Source organism: Triticum dicoccoides, chromosome 2B, assembly GCF_002162155.2.
Source record: "Triticum dicoccoides isolate Atlit2015 ecotype Zavitan chromosome 2B, WEW_v2.0, whole genome shotgun sequence".
Lineage (NCBI taxonomy): Eukaryota > Viridiplantae > Streptophyta > Magnoliopsida > Poales > Poaceae > Triticum > Triticum dicoccoides.
The window spans coordinates 566,838,042-566,854,505 of NC_041383.1; the positions used below are offsets into that span (position 1 = coordinate 566,838,042).

At 46.5% G+C, this 16,464-nt stretch overlaps 1 protein-coding gene across 1 annotated transcript; it reads right to left on the minus strand.

Annotated features, from left to right (window-relative positions):
• Nucleotides 1-1,728: 1,728 nt before the first annotated feature.
• LOC119364894 (transcription factor LAF1-like) lies at nt 1,729-4,501 on the minus strand. Its single transcript, XM_037630464.1, has 3 exons — nt 4,199-4,501; nt 3,707-3,836; nt 1,729-2,626 (listed from the first exon to the last, which is right to left on the minus strand). The coding sequence occupies exons 1-3, from the start codon at nt 4,332-4,334 to the stop codon at nt 2,068-2,070; spliced, it is 825 nt and encodes a 274-aa protein (XP_037486361.1). The 5' UTR covers nt 4,335-4,501; the 3' UTR covers nt 1,729-2,067.
• Nucleotides 4,502-16,464: the final 11,963 nt, after the last annotated feature.

Sequence of the window (16,464 nt, forward strand, 5' to 3'; positions counted from 1 at the left end):
GGCAGTCTGGTCCCGGACGAGCCAATCGCCGTGGTCGTCTTCTTCTTAGGAGCCATGGCGACGATGAACTGCTAGGCCCAGCACTAGGCCAGATTCTCACAATATGCGCCCCCTACCTGGCGCGCCAAAGATGTCGGTGGGAAACGACACCTATGGGATCACTGGAATCCTTCGGCGGTTGCGGGGCGCGGGATCGTGAGAAGAGCGGGACTAGTGGGAGGCACAAAGGGGATTTACCCAGGTTCGGGCCGCAAAGATGCGTAAAACCCTACGATCCTGCTTGGTGGTTGTATTAGTGTTCTGGAGCTCTTGAACTAGCACTGGGTGCTGCGGGGTTCAAAAGAGCCGAATCCCCTCTCAGTATGCCATGGGCCTCCTTTTATAGGCGAAAGGGGCTGCCACAGTAGCACACATGAGGTGGAAAGCGCTACAGCGCTGCGTGGTTATCGCTAGCATTACAGGACGAGACGCATTAAATGCGGGGCTTAGGTGTCCTTCACTTTATCGGGGGACGGGGGTGAGGCCCGCCCCGTCCGTCGCCGCCCCTCCTGGCTTCGACACGCGTCCCTTCCAGCAGCGCATGCAGCGCCATGTAGGCAGGCAGGCAGCTGAGGTGGCGTGGCGGTGGAGTCTCCACGAGGGTTCGCATGCTGCCACACAGGTGCCTGCCCAGCTAGTTGGGTGGGCGGCTGCGTATGAAAGGCGGTTGGAACCTGGCTGGTGCGGGCCTGGCAGTGTCCTTGCCGGTGCGCTTGGCGATGGTCTTACCGGGTGGCCCGGCAAGGGTCTTGCCGCGGCGTGCTGGCTTCCCCGGCAAGGATCTTGCCGGGGAGCCCTGTGTGTTTCTTTGGTGAGAATGATTGCCTTCCTATCCTCTCTTGATCTTGATTGCCCTTTGTCTTCACAAAGATCTGCATGCCACCACAGAGGTGCCTCCCGAACCCTGTCCCAGTGCGACTGCTCAGCGCTGGTGGGCTCGAAGGTGGCCCGCTCCGCGGGTGTGGACGAGCTGCCCAGGCAAGGATCTTGCCGGGGCTGCTGAGGCTGCCCCCGGCAAGGGTTCTTGCCGGGGCAACTTGCGTCGCCCGTGCGGCCTTCGTGGTCTTGGTCCCTTGTCGTTAGCTTTGCTTGTTCCTGTGGCTTTGGCCTTTCTCCTGCTTCCCTCTCTTGCCTTGCCCATGTGTGGCCGCGGCAGGCGGCTCTGACTGCCCGTGCACAAGTAAAGGGATCAAAAACTAGGCCCCTACTTTTGTACACCGACACCGACGGTGCCACGTACGCAAAAACCGGACCCCGCCTGTCATAAACAAGCTTAACTGAGCCCGATCTGTCGATCAGTGCTTTCTGCAAAAAGATTACCATAGACACGATGTTTTTTACAAAAAAAAAATGTATTGTAATGGTTTTCACAAAGCTTGCCTTTAAAGTGGTGGTTTTCTGCAATTTACTCCGAGGTTCCATGATGCATTCTCATTTAGAAATTCACACACCAATCGGAAGCGGAACCTATGAAACCATGAAATGCTTGCGCTCTGCTCTCGTTATTATTTCTGTACGTTCTCCGGGACCAGAGCGGGGCTACAAACTCTTACGAAGGAATCAACGCTTTGTACGCTACACGCTAAGCTTAAAACTGCACAATTATCCGCTAAGTACGAGGTTTCATGATGCATTCTCATTTAGAAATTCACACACCAATCGGAAGCGGAACCTATGAAACCATGAAATCTTGCGCTCTGCTCTCGTTATTATTTCTGTACGTTCTCCGGGACCAGAGCGGGGCTACAGACTCTTACGAAGAAAATCAACGCTTTGTACGCTACACGCTAACTTACGAAGAAAACTGCTCAATTACCCGGAAAAAAAAACTGCACAATTACCCGCTAAAAGAAAAAAGAGTTTTTAAACTGCACAAACACGGCACGGTGATTTACAGCACGGAGGAACGAAACCTCAAAAAAAAAAGGAAAAAAAAGAACCTCGCGACGAGCCGCACAACACTTCGCCGCTCGCTCGATCACGACGGCCGGCTTAGCCTGTCTCACCCCCGACGGCGGGGTTCCCGCCCTAGTTGATCCCGAGGAACTCGCTCATGGAGAGCAGGTCGCAGAACCCTGCTCCGCCCTGCGTGTCCGCCTCGAACTCCCAACAGATGCCGCCGTCGCCGAGCCCGTGCAACGAGTCCTCGGCGCCGCAACGGCCGTCCACCGTGTTGCTCCCGCCCTGCTGCACCGGGCTGCAGTCGAAGGCGGCGTCCAGGGCGCTCGGGGCCATCAGGCCGGTGCCGTAGTCCATGTCCATGTCGAGCCAGTCCGCGAACATGACCTTGGGGAGCACGGGCGCGTGCGGCCGGATCAACGCGGCCGCGCCTGGCCCGGTGAGGCTGCTCGAGTCGTCGCCCGTCGACGACGACTCGGGCGGGCCGGACGAGCCTGAGTTGGACGGCTGGTTAACGGTTCTGCGTTCGCGGCCGCTGTCGCTGGGCGTCGGGCTACGGGGCGCGTCGGAGCCGGCGGACTTGGCTGGTGCCCGCGCGCCCTCGACGCGCTTCTTCAGGTACGAGTTCCAGTAGTTCTTCACCTCGTTGTCCGTCCGGCCCGGCAGGTGCTGGGCTATCTGAGACCACCTGCGCCAGAAAAAAAGATCTCAACACGTTGAGAAGCAACAGCTAATTGAGGTTTTCTTTTTGGTCAGCAGAGAGACGAGACGAGCTCATATCCCCTGGTTATTTTTCCTGATTGCTTAATCTCGGGGTATTGTACAGTGGCTCCAATAAATAAACCTATGATTGCCACAGACCTGTAGCATCAGCTACAAGTCTTCTCCCTTCGGATTGTCAATGTCAAAACATCTGTTACACTATCATTGCTCATTTGTCTCAACAGTTGACTGTACTAGAAGAGTGTTCACAAATGATTGTACACATAATATCAATCTTCATTACTGTGACCCACGAAACTAAGCACGGTACTGTACTAAGTACTCCCTCCGTAAATTAATATAAGAGTGTTTAGAATACTAAAATAGTGATCTAAACCCTTTTATATTAGTTTACAGAGGGAGTACTAACTATGATCAAGGACACACGAAATGGAAATGATAAAACCAGCTTTGCTTGCACCGACAGGCAACCGGAAAAGACCCTTTAGCCACAAGCCTAGCGATGCTCACTTGTTCTTTCGTCCTTTTTGTCCAAAAAGAGGTTAACCGTGACCAAGCCAGCTTTCCATCCAGTAGGTTAGCGAAAGCGAGGCGCTTGTTCACTGTCACCAAACCAGCACTCGAAAAGAGATGCAGTCGAGTGCCTCGATGTGGAACGCAGGTGTCAGCATCAACTCCACCACGTAAAGCAGTCTCCATGCCAAGACATCAGCATTTTCTTTTGTTTCCGCCAGAAAAACGTTTTATTTCTACCCTAAACTCAACTTGCGAGCTTAACGACGCTGCCATGCTGACACCAGCAAATTGGCACAAGCAGCAGTTGGTAGCAATACGTGGCATGCGCAAGAACACTCTACTTTTCTTCCTGTTATCAAACTGCTAAGGATGATTATATACTAATCAGAAGGAAATAACAAAGAAGTACTCTCTGACTGATTCAATTCAATCGAGCCTGCTAATCAGGGGACGTTTTGCTCGTCAGCTATCTGAGACCACTTGCTCTGAAGAAGGTGGGATGGAAAAGGTGAGAATTCTGGATGCTTACTTGTTGCCGAGTGTGGCGTGGAGGCTCATGGCGGTCTCTTCTTCCGCCTGGGAGAACATGCCGTGCTTCAGCCCCGGCCTCAGGTAGTTGATCCATCGCAGCCTGCAGCTCTTGCCGTTCCTCTGAAGCCCTGCAATTCAAGGAAATTTTAGCCCCCACCCCACTTGCCAAGGTACATTTGACAAAATTCTGCCGGATTCTTTTCCGAAAGCACTGCAATTTTTTGCTGAATTCGAACAGGCAGATGATGCTAAAGAGCTTCGTCTACTGTCCTCTGGCGAAATTAATCCGCCATCTTTCCCCTTCCCACGAGCAAGGTACATTTGCAGAGCCTCGGCAGGAAAACGGGGGAAATTGGGAATTGGGCATGAACCTCGCAGGCTCGCGGGAATGCAAGTACACAAGAAGAAAATCTGTCCAATTCCCCATCGAAATTCTCGGTGGAATCGCGCGCGAAATGCCGGCCGCGTTTGGCTAGGAGGGAGTTCTTACCGGCCTTGACGGGGACGGTGCTCCAGCAGCTGTGGCCGTAGCGGACGATGTAGTCGCGGAGCTTCTGGTCCTCCTCCGGCGACCACAGACCCTTCCGGTGCTGCGCCTTGGGCTTCTGGCACGACTTGCACCCCATCAATTCTTGCGAAATGCCGGCTGCCGCGGAGGTGGAGGACCAGCGATGCTGTGTACTCCAAGGAGGAGGTTAAGGTTTAATAAATCAGCTTTGAGAAGTGAGAGGCGTGGGAGGGGCTGCGATTGCTGTGCTGTGTGCACTGTTCTGTCGGTCTCTTCTGCGCTTGGCGTGAGGGCTCTCTGTGAGACTTTATAGACCCAATGATGAGTTGTTGGTTATCGTGGGGATAAAGAAACATTAGTCACCGATTGTTTTTAGTGATCAGAAACTCTTTGAGATTTGAGATAGCATATCCATTAGTTTCTGCAATGCTCTTTTATTTAGTATAAAGTTTCTTTATTTGTAGCGTATAATAATCCAAAAGGCATGGAATTGTAGAAAGAAAAATCCAACTTCGAGACACCCAATTACAAGTCCTGCAAAATGTGTCCTTCAATAATTCTCCGTCCTCTGTTAGCTATGGAAGGTAAGCCATGGACAATTTTAGTTGAACTTCGTTTCAGAGACAGCTAGCTAGGTGACCCATGTAATTGCGTGGCTTGCATTTTAACAAATTGAATTTAGAATCTAATGTGTTCATTTACTTGTTAGCACCATCTTTTGCTAAATAAATTGGATAATCTTAGAGATCTAGAGGTTTCTTTTTCCACAGAGGAAATTAATGATGTCATAAAAAATTCCCTTCTAACAAGGGTCCTGCACCTGATGGGTTAATGGTGCTTTTATTATGTCCTACCGGGATATTCTTGAAAATGATTTGTATGAGCCTATTGAGGACTTCTATCATGGAATAATTAACTTGCAGTCCATCAATACAACTTTTATCACCCGGATTCCAAAGAAAGACAACCCTCAAACCTCAAGTGACTTCATGCCAATGTCCTTAATTAACAACATCATCAAAATCTTAAAAATTCTGCTTGCAAAAAGTTGCATGAAGTAATTTTCAAAATGGTTCATATCAATAAATATGTTTTTTAAAGCAGATCCATCAAAGGTTGGCTTACTTGGGCTTTTGAGTTCTTATTTTAGTGCCAACCATCTAAAAAATAAATCATGGCCCCAAAGCTGGATTTGAGAAATGCTTTGAGGTGATTGAGCATGACACAACCATGGTATTTCTTACTACTAGAGGTTTTGGAGCAAGATGGTTGAATTGGATGGAATTGATTTTTCCCCTCCAGCACCTCCTCAGTTTTACTGAATGGAATACCTAGAAACCAGCGTCATTGTAAAAGAGGAGTTAGATAACGGGGCCTCTATCTCCTCTAATTTTTGTGCTTCCTATTGATTTGCTTTGGCGTGTCCTAAATGAGGCTATGAATAATGACTTGATCAGATCCCCATTTCCTGTTTATCATCTTCTGACTTCTCTGTCATCTAGTACGAATGCTTGGTGTGGTAAGCCAACTTGTAAAAGTAATGAATCTGTCGAGACACTTTGCTTCTCAAACTGGTCTCGAAATTAATTATACTAAATATGTGACGGTTCCTCTAGATCTCAACCGTGACAAAGCTTATACATTGGTTAACATTCATGGCAGCTGGGATATTTTCCATTCACATATTTTGATCTCCCACTCAGTACTAGCAGACCAAAACTTGAAGACTTCAATCCTATTTGTCAAAAAAAATTGACAGAAGATTGACTGGCTACTCTATTTTATTGTCATATGATGGAAGACTTAAATTAATTCAATCAATATCCTCCTCTCTGCCCATTTTCATCATGTTTACCTTGCTTTGCCTATCAGCATCACCGAGCAAATTAACAAATATCTTAGGCACTTCTTCTGTATGGTATTCAGGCAAGGAAATAAAGGATGTGCTTTAATTGCTTAGGATAAGTTTGTAGGCCAAAATCCCAAGGTGGATTATACATTCATAATGTGGCTCTCCATAATAAAACTCTCTTGATATAAAACCTTCACAACATATTCAATAATGATGATCTGCCATGGGTGAAACTTACTTGAGAAGCCTATTATAACAAATTGTCTTCCAACTGACATACATGAGTGGTATTACTTAAGGATAACTCATCTCAAACTATTAACTGAATTTTAAAAAGTGGAAACTTGTTGTATTGGATCTGGAGATTCAATAGTGTTTTGGTATGACGAATGGCAGAAGCAATCTCTTTCATAGAAATATCCTGAGATACTCTCTTTTGCCACAAGCAGTAAACTTTCCTTAGCTAATCGAATCAAGAAGAAAATGCAGCGATTAGTGTAGAACCTCTTTGGTGGCGCTGATTAGGCCTCAGCTTCATCCAAGGAATCAGTGATGGTGCTGCTCTTCCGATGGTGCAGGTGAAGACGGTGGTGTGAGAATGGAGGTGGCTGATAATCCCCAAGTGCAAGGAATCAATGTAGCAATTTCCAAAGGTGGAAGTGATAAGTATGGAGTGTCGAACCCACAAGGAGCTAAAGGTAAGGTCAATATTCTCTCGTGTCCTATCTGCCACTTATACGACTCTACATACACCAAACGTTTGCTTTCATCTAGAAACGAGAAATAAAACTACGTTGTGGGTATGAAGAGGATAAGTTTGCATGTTATCGGAGAACTAAAATATAAAAATAGGTGCTGTTATCATCAGGTTAGAATATATTACAAATAGCGAGTGTGGAAAAATGATGGATCGGTGTGCGGAATTGTCCTAGGCAATTGTTAACAATATCGATAATCATTATTTCAATTTTATATCAGGGAGAGGCATAAGCTAATATACTTTCTCTACTTGGATCATATGCACTTATGATTGGATCTCTAGCAAGCATCTACAACTACTAAAGATCATTAAGGTAAAACCCAACCATAGCATTAAAGTATCAAGTCCTCTCTACTCCCATACGCAAACAACCCCCTTACTCGGGTTTAAACTTTTGTCACTCTAGCAACCCACTAAAAGCGAATCATGAACATATCACAAACCCTACAGCGGGAGTCCCTCACGCTTGCGCGAAATGGAGAGCACCATAGGACAACACCAAAATAAAACATACAACTCAAACCAATATAGATCATCAATCAACCCAAAAGACAAAAGAAATCTACTCAAAACATCATAAGATGGAAACACATCATTGGATCATAATATGTGGCATAAAGCACCATGTTCAAGTAGGGGATTACAGTGGGGTGCGGGAGAGTGGACAGCCGAAAAGAGATGAGTAAGGTGATGTTTATGGGGACGATCATCGCGGTGATGGTTCCCCCGGCGGCACTCCGACGCCACTGGGAGAGATGGGGAGAGACTCTCCCCCTTGTGCTTCCTCCTCCATGGCCTCCCCCTAGATGGGGAGAGGTTCTCCCTCTGGTCCTTGGCCTCCATGGTGATGATGGCCTCCTCCGGCTCCCTCCTCCATGGCCTCCAGTGATGATGGCCCCCTCCGACAGGGTGTCGGAGAGGGCCTAGATAGATTTTTCATGGGTATAGAGGCTTGCGGCAGCGGAACTTCTCGTCTAGGGTTCTTTTCAGGGGTTTTGGCATTTATAAGAATTTTTGGCGTCGGTCTCACGTCAAGGGGGTGCTCGAGGGGCGCACAAGCCAAGGGGCACGCCCTAGGGGGGTGGGCGCGCACCCTAGGCTTGTGGCCTCCTCGGTCACTTCCTGCCCAGCTCTGGTGCTTCGGGGGTCTCTTTTGGTCTGTAATCGTAAGTTTTCAGCCCATTCCGAGAACCTTCATTTCTGCACAAAAAAGGACACCACGGTAGTTCTGCTGAAAACAACTTCAATACGGGTTAGTTCTAACCAAATCATACCAAAACCATATAAAATTGTTGTAAACATGGCATGAATACTTCATAAATTATAAATACGTTGGAGACGTACCAGCATCCCCAAGCTTAATTTCTGCTTGTCCTCGAGTAGGTAAATGACAAAAGAAACAATTTATGAAGTGTGAATGCTAGCATAGTGCATAAATTTGATCAATGATAGTCCCAAACACTTTTTCTAGCATTAGTATATATCATAAACAGTATCTATGCTTTAAAGTTTCTTGAAAACTAACAAACTATGTTTTCAGTCACCGAACAATTGTAATTCATTTTATTTCCAGGATGGGCCTATGTAAGAGCTTTGATTTAGCAAATTCCACATACTCAACTATTATATAGTCTTCCATGATTGCTAACACTTAAAGCATATTTCTAGAACAAATAGTATCCGTCGAACACAGAGAAAAATAGGTTCTTAATGTTTCGCCTCTCAACTTATTTATCATATAGATAATTGTCAACAACAATAAGTCATGACCAAATATATTCACTACAAAAAAATACACTTCCGTGATGATACGTGTTTGTCACAGTAGGTCGCGTTTTTTGTCATGCATGTACATCCATGACAAATTTATGACAGAATCAAGATAGTCATACATGTGCTGTCGTAGAAGTGTTCCATGACATTACCAAAATTATCATCACGGAAGTGTCCACTTCCATGACGATAAATCGCGCGTCACAAAAGTACTTTCGTCAAGGGTGACCGACACGTGGCATCCACCGTAACGGAACACCGTTAAGCTATCGGGTCGGGTTTTGGATCCGATAACCCGTTAACAGCCCCGACCAATGGGGATTTTCCATGTGTAAAATCATCATTGGCTGGAGGAAACACGTGTCGGCTCACCGTTGGGATAGATGTCATCCGCTCATTGGACCGAAGGCGCCTATGATACGGCGACACATGGCACGGCCCAACAGAGGCCCATTCCTGTGAAAAGGCCGGCCCGTTTGACTAGGTCAAAAGGTGGCGGGCGGCCCACTGAAAGCCTGTTAACGGCCTGTTCGCATATAGCCCATTTACAACCCGCTAACCCAGGGCCCGTTACGCCCTATCCGAATTAGGCCCAGTAGCGTCATCTGGGCCGTCCAATATGATTCCAGCCCGTTTTAACTTCCGGCCCATGTGTGGCCCATGACTTCTTTCGACCCATATGAGGCCCTTTGTAACTCTTGGCCCATTAACGGCCCGTGGTGAAACTGGCCCGTAATGAACAGTGTATCACTTTATACCCATTAACAGCCCCTTATTCTATTGGGCCGTTTCCAGTCCAAGTTATCTTTCGGCCTTCTTAGGGCCCATTGATTCTTGGGCTCATTTGCAGCATTCGGTTACAAATGGCCCGTTACTGTCATTTTTTGCTTGTGGGCCAAATTCAGCCCGTCGTTACAATCGGCCCGTTTGCAGACCGTTAATATGTTGGGCCGTTTTCATGTAAAAAAACCCGTTGGGCTATTTTCATAGAGTTATCAAATATGGTCTATTAACGGCCCGTTATGGTCCACGAATTGTACGACCCATGATTGGCGAAATGATGATACGCCCCGTAGAAGGCCCATGGATCTAGGGCCCATATGAGGCCCATGGATCTACGGCCCGTAGAAGGCCCATGGGTCATACGGCCGGTAGAAGTCCTATGGACCCTACGGCTCGTAGAAGGCCCATGGACCCTAAGGCCCGTATAGAAGGCCAATGGATCCTACGGCCCGTATAGAAGGCCAATAGATCCTACGGCCGGAAGAAGGCCCATGGATCATACGGCCTGCAGGAGGCCCATGGTTACAACAGTCCGTGTGTTGCCATGATTATTTTGGCCTAGTTACCAAAATAGGCTATTGTGGCCACTAGAAAACACAGAAAAAGAACTGCAGTGACTACAAGCAAACAACTAAACAAGACAATAAGGAAATAAATAAGCAAGCAATTAACGGTAGCCTATCATCGCTATTACACATATTACATCCACTGGGCATCAAAGTTCGCCACCAGTGCAAATATAGGGAACAAAGCAGCATATTACATACACTGGCCGTCAAAATTGGCCACCAGTGCAAATAAACGCGGCAGCAAAACAAGAGCATAACTGAATCAACTTCAGAAGAGCTCAAGAAACGTTATCCTGGGTATCCACCATGCTGGCAATAAGCTTAGCAAGCTGATTAGCTTTGTCCTGTTTGGCGCTAAAATCCTCCAACACTTGCTGTTGCACCAGAAAGTATGCATCTGAATGCTCCAGGGACTTCCGCAGTCCTTCCGCTTCTTGTCGCAACACAGCTGATCGATGTCTTTCAGCTTGTAGTTGAGACTCAAGAAACCGAACTGATTCAGACAGTGAGTTTGAATAGCTTGTGCAAGCAGTAGTGGCCAGTAACTCGAACTCTAAACCAAGACAAGACTTTGGGGTTGTCTCGCTGTCTTCAAGATAGTCTTCCTTAGCTGTTTTATCAGCTTTGTTGGAGACCAACAAGGATGTGTCACCATCCCGAACCTTATCTGCATTACTTCCTTTACCATTGCTTCATAAGGCACTCTTCCCCAATATTCTGTCAGCATTCTAAAAGAAGAAACAAGCAGACACATAACAAGTTTAGCATGTACTAGTATATGAAACTCATTTCGGTGAACCAGTTCATTAGTAAGGTGGACAGGATTAAACTACCAAGTCTTCTATTGCCAAGTACTAGTACATAATAAAAGCATCAAACAAACATATATCTATGTCCTATGGTCACTGCATTGTCTTGCCAAATCAAAATAGAGACACGGTTCAAATCATATCAGTTCAAGACAAAGCAGCAGCGAAAGAATACAAAGCGTGTGAAACTACACGGCACAACAAGATTTCAGATGGGTACCACGGGTCTACATGTACAACAACACTATTGGCTCTGTTGTGATGCTAGTAATGTGCATGATATGAAAGTTAACTGCATACACAATTAAAATTGAAATCAAAAGAGCTATTGATAAGAGCAAACCTGTTAAAGAAACATGCATGAATATACCTGCTGTGCCATTGGAGTTTTGATTGGATCCTTCAATTTAAAAATAAGTTTGTATTAGTAAATAAAGTGATACAAGAGCAAAGCAATCATAGTTAAAAAATGCGCGCCTAAGCGAGTGCTTAAGCGTGCCTAGGCTCTAGGCGTTGGCAAAACGCATTGCGCATAACTATGCTTAATCTGTGCATAACTGCGCATAAGCATGCGCTTTGGTCAGTAAAGCGCAAGGCGGTGACAAAATGCACAATTAACGCCTAGCGCTTTTTTGAACTATGATAGAAATGGAATCTTAAATTAGAACAGTTGTTCTTCAGGTTTAGGCACTTGTTCTACATGAACAGAGTACAGTAAGACGCAAGAATATAATACTTAAAAAATAGAAAATGAGCTCATAGACCTTACCACATTCTTGGTTCGGGACCAGTATAGAACAAGGTGTTCCCATCGTCCAGTAAATGTGTCTCAGGAGAACATAAGGGAATTTGATGAGTTTCTTTGCCAGTGAAGTATGTTTTCTTCAGGTAATTCCGATACTGCCACCAAACATTCTTGAAGATAGCAGAGGTATTAGCACATGTTACCTCATCCTGAGTTTCCAAATCTGTCCTTCTCTATAGAGAAAAATGGGAAAATTTGTTGTATTATAACCATCATGGAGGTAGGATGTATGGGACGAAGCAAAGTAATTGCCATGAATAACATTACTTACACATAACTCCTGGACAAACACCCGCAACTGGCATTTTCCTTCATCTTCAGTATAATATTTCCAAGATGGGAAGATGTGCACATACGATTTAACAACATCAAATGCGATAGATGCTAAACTACGACTAGCTGGTTGTGCTTCCTCCACAGGAATAGGCGTACTAACTGGTGGAGTTGGGGTTCGCCGTGATAGTACTGGCCCTTTGGGCACTGGAGCTGCCTTACTAACTGCTCTTGTTTGGGAGCTCTGTGGTGGAGATGGTGTTGTGTCAACAGGAACTGGGTTACTATCGGCTGGGGTTGGGGTTAGATTGGGTGAAGCTGGTTCTCTGTCCATCGCAGTAGGGGTATAATCTGCGAGAGTTTGGGTTATGTGTGGTAGGGCTGGTTCTTGTGCATGTACAACAGGGGTGCTATCTCCACCAAGAGGTAGCACTGTTTTATTTGAAGACCGTGTTTTTATTCCGCTAGATACTGGCATCACCTTCTCCAATTCAAATGGCTGATAAACAGGAAACACAGTTGAATGTACAGACATTGTATGAGAGACAGATGCAATAGATAGTGTGGAAAAAGAGGGCATGAAATAGTTGGCATGTATATTGTTTAACTAAAACGGATAGCATGACATAATTTCACATATATGATGTCTATCTAAACTGGATAGCATAGCATAACATAATTCAAAGATATGCTGAATAACTAAACAGGATCACATGACATAATTCACCTACATGTTATCTAAGTAATCAGGATTGCATCATTTAATTCACATATGTGATTTATATGCTAAACAGAGGGCATTCGATATGATGTCTGAACTAAGAACATGGTGTTGAATATTGTGTATATGATGTCTAAACTATGCAATGCAAGACACCGTATGCATGATATGAGTAGTATAACCGTGCCAAGTTAGAGCATACACCTCAGTTGGGGAATAGGACTTGTCATCTGTCTCTGAATCCATCTCCGAGGAGCTATCGGGACCCAACAAGAGATCTGCTTCGATAGGTAGCACTGTCTGCTCTGAAGCCTTGATTTCACTCCAGATTTTTCCATCTCCCACCCAAATGGCTGATTCACAGGAAGAGTAGTTTAATGTACAGACATTGTCGACAAATGGAAATGTAATGAAGAAAAGGATGGGAAGATATCATTCAAATATATGATGCCTGGTTAAACAGGATGGCATTGCACATTTCACATATATTATGGCTGGCTAAAAGACATGAGACTGCATAATTCCCATATATGATATAGAAACTAAACATGTGGCATTACAGAACATGTCTAAACTAAGCAGATGACATATATGATGTCAAAAGTAGGCACTGCAAGGCAACATATGCATGATATGACTAACATCATCATGCCAAGGCAGAGCAAACACCTTGGGGGGTAAATAGGAGTGGTCAACGGCGTCTCAATCCGCCTCAGAACATATATCTTCCTCTGGATTACAATCTGGAGAGGGGTGGGGAGGGTTTGCCATTGAACCCACCATGGAGCGAGGTCTGCATGACATTGTATTGCCGCGCAAAACTCTTCTGTTTTTCTCTACATGTTCAGCATGACTGTGTACAATATCTGACATGCATACGAAAAAATATGGTGAGATTATGTAAGGAGAGCATGCAGAAATTTAGATTGATGGTAACAACCAGTGGATGGATCCAAAAATAATGATAGCAGGCTGATGATTGCTTTAAATTAATAAAAATACAGATGATGATTGCTTTACTATTTGTTTCCCACCCAAGATGAACAACATAGGCATACCCTAGGTGAACCAGATATTAGACAGACATACTATTCATTGCTGCCTCGATATGTGCCCCACAACTAATTTAGAACTCAAGTTTGAACATTAATTTGGACCTGACTTGGGAGTCCAAGAGCTGAATAGGAAGATAAAGTAGCAGGTAAGTTTAAGCAATGCATAACATAAGCAGAAACAAAAGAGTGCGACCTCTCTTGTGGACCCGTGTACTCCTCAGGTTCATCTGCTGAGTCGATGAAGGTGATGCCGTTGGGGTGGGTGCCGGCGGCAGGGAAGGAGATCTGAGGCGGCGAAAGACGGTCAGGAGTCGTGTTGTCTCATTTGGTGGATGCTTCTGTCGATGGAGCAACTCAGGTGAGGTGGACGACGTCGCGGCAGGAGCAGGACAAACCGCACAAAGTTCCCTTCGACACGTACCTGTAACTGAAGTAATTCTGTAAGGGCTCATTTGCCTTGCATGATTCTTAAAACGCAGGGATAGGAAAAACACCGGAATAGGATAGGAAAATGCACATGGTAAACAGAGCATTTGTAAACACAGGATTTCTGTCAACTTGGGTGTTTGGTTTACAGGAATTGGAAGAGCAGAGGAATGCAAAGAAACATGGCCAAAATAAAGAGAAACCATATGAAAGCGTGTACAGTTAGAATGTTATTCTGGCACTAATGCACTTGGTCTTGTTTTCATGCATAGGATTTTGAAAAGTAGGTCCAGGTGGATGTTTTGCTTCATTCCTTTCAACAAAATGCATGAATAATTGAATAGAGAGTGCCATTGGAAAATTCCCTATTGCTATGTTTTTTCGTTGAACCAAAATAGCCCTAATGGATCAACGTGAATGTATAGTAATAAGTGATGCAACAAGTGTACAACCTCTTTGCCGTAGCCGTGTCGACCTCAGCATCATTGGGTTGGTCACTGAAGCAGTTGAGGCAGAGGTGGCTGTCGGAGGTGTGGAGGAAGATCTAAGGAATCTGTAGACGACGTCCAGGGCACTGCTCTGTTGTGATGGATCGTTCTGTCGTTGGAGCAGCTCCGGTGAGCCGTAAGACGTCAAGGCTGAAGCAGCACAAGACAGACATCGTCAATCTCAAGTGGGATTCTAATAGCATCTCCAATAAATGATGTAAAATGGATGTAAAATTAACATCACCAAAAACCACCTGACTACAACAGATGAGGTAAAAACTGTTGACTCTGAACTTTACTGTCGAAACTGAAATTTACTGTGGAATCTGAATGCTATTGTCGAAACTGAACGCAATGGTAGCAGAGAGGCACTTGACATGTAGTTTAGGGAGGGCCTGCAGTTCATCTTCAACCTGCACCCCCCTGAGCCGCCAGCCACCACCGGCCAAACCGCCGGCCCCAGCGCCGCCTCGCCGCCCTGAAACAACTCGCCACCGCCGCCCCGGCCAGCCCTCTAGGTCCCCCGCCCCCACCCTGAACCCTAAGATAGATAGTGGGGTACCTCTCTGGTGAGCCCCCGTCCCCGCTGCGGGTGGTTCTTCCTTAACTCCGGCGAGCCCCCCCCCCAACCCCTGAAAATCGACTAACCCAAAAGTCGATTCAGTCGATTGAAGTGTGGCTTAATCAGAGCAGAGCAGCAGCACGAGCAAGGGGAAGAGCAGCAGCAACAGCTGGGCGAGCGAGCGATTGAGCGAGAGCTGGAGCAGCAGCAGCAGTGCGAGCGAGCGAGCGAGAGCCGGAGCAGCAGCAGCACATCCGGCTGGTATGGCCGCCGCCGCCGAAGGGGCCTCGCACTGGGGGAGAGCCGCCGTGGAGATGTCGCCCATGGCGCCGGCTTCAACGTAGCCGCTCCATGGGGGTGCAGGATGGAGCACCATCGGCGCCGGGAGGTCGAGTTAAGGAGAAGGTGCGATGCGATGAGTGTACAACCTCTTTGGTGGCGCCGAGTAGGCCTCGGCTTCGTCCGAGGAGTCGGTGAGGATATTGCGGTTCCGGTGGAGCAGGTTAAGGCGGCGCTGTGGGGATGGAGCAGCCACGATAGACGAGGCGATCATCGGAGCAGCTCCTTGGAGGTGGAGGACGGGGCGGCTGAACCGGCGGGACGGTGAGATGGACGACGGATCCTCATCCGGGGAGGTGGACGAGGGACGTCGAGCTATTGCGATGGACGACGTCGTCGGGGAAGAGGCTCCGGCTGGGCAGCGGTGATGTGGCGGACGGAGGAGGGTGGGGTTTCGCGGCTGGAGCAGAGAGGTTATGGCGGCCTAGGATTTTGAATGGCGAAAAGGGGGCGATGGGAGGGGGTGAAGCATGACTTAGGGACGCGCTTGTCCAAAATGTAGGGTGTGTTACAAAAGTACCCCCCACCGATTTGAACTAGCGGCCCTTTCGGCTCAGGGTTAGAAGGGGGATTTCGCGTGTCAGGATTTGGCAGCTGGAGGGAGTTTTCGCGCGCGTTATAATTTCGGGATAGCAAGGCGCGGGTTGTGAAGGCGCCAATTTTGGGAGCACGATATCTGAATTTTCGGGATATAACAAGACGCGGGTTGAATTTTAGGGACAAGCCTAACGTGTAGTAATATTGTACTTGTATGTACCAAATCAATTCGCACTTCCCTCAACCAAAAAGAAAACAAAAAAAATAAAACTATTCACACCACACAAAGAGAGAGTCTTGCCCCGTTTTACTATACAAATGGTATTCAAAGCTACTCCCTCCTTCCATCTATATAGGGCCTAATGCGTTTTTCGATGCTAACTTTGACCAAATATTAGAGCAATGATATATGACATGCAACTTACACAAAGCACACCATTAACTTCGTCTGTGAAAGGTTCTTTCAATGATATAATTTTCATATTTTGCATGTCAT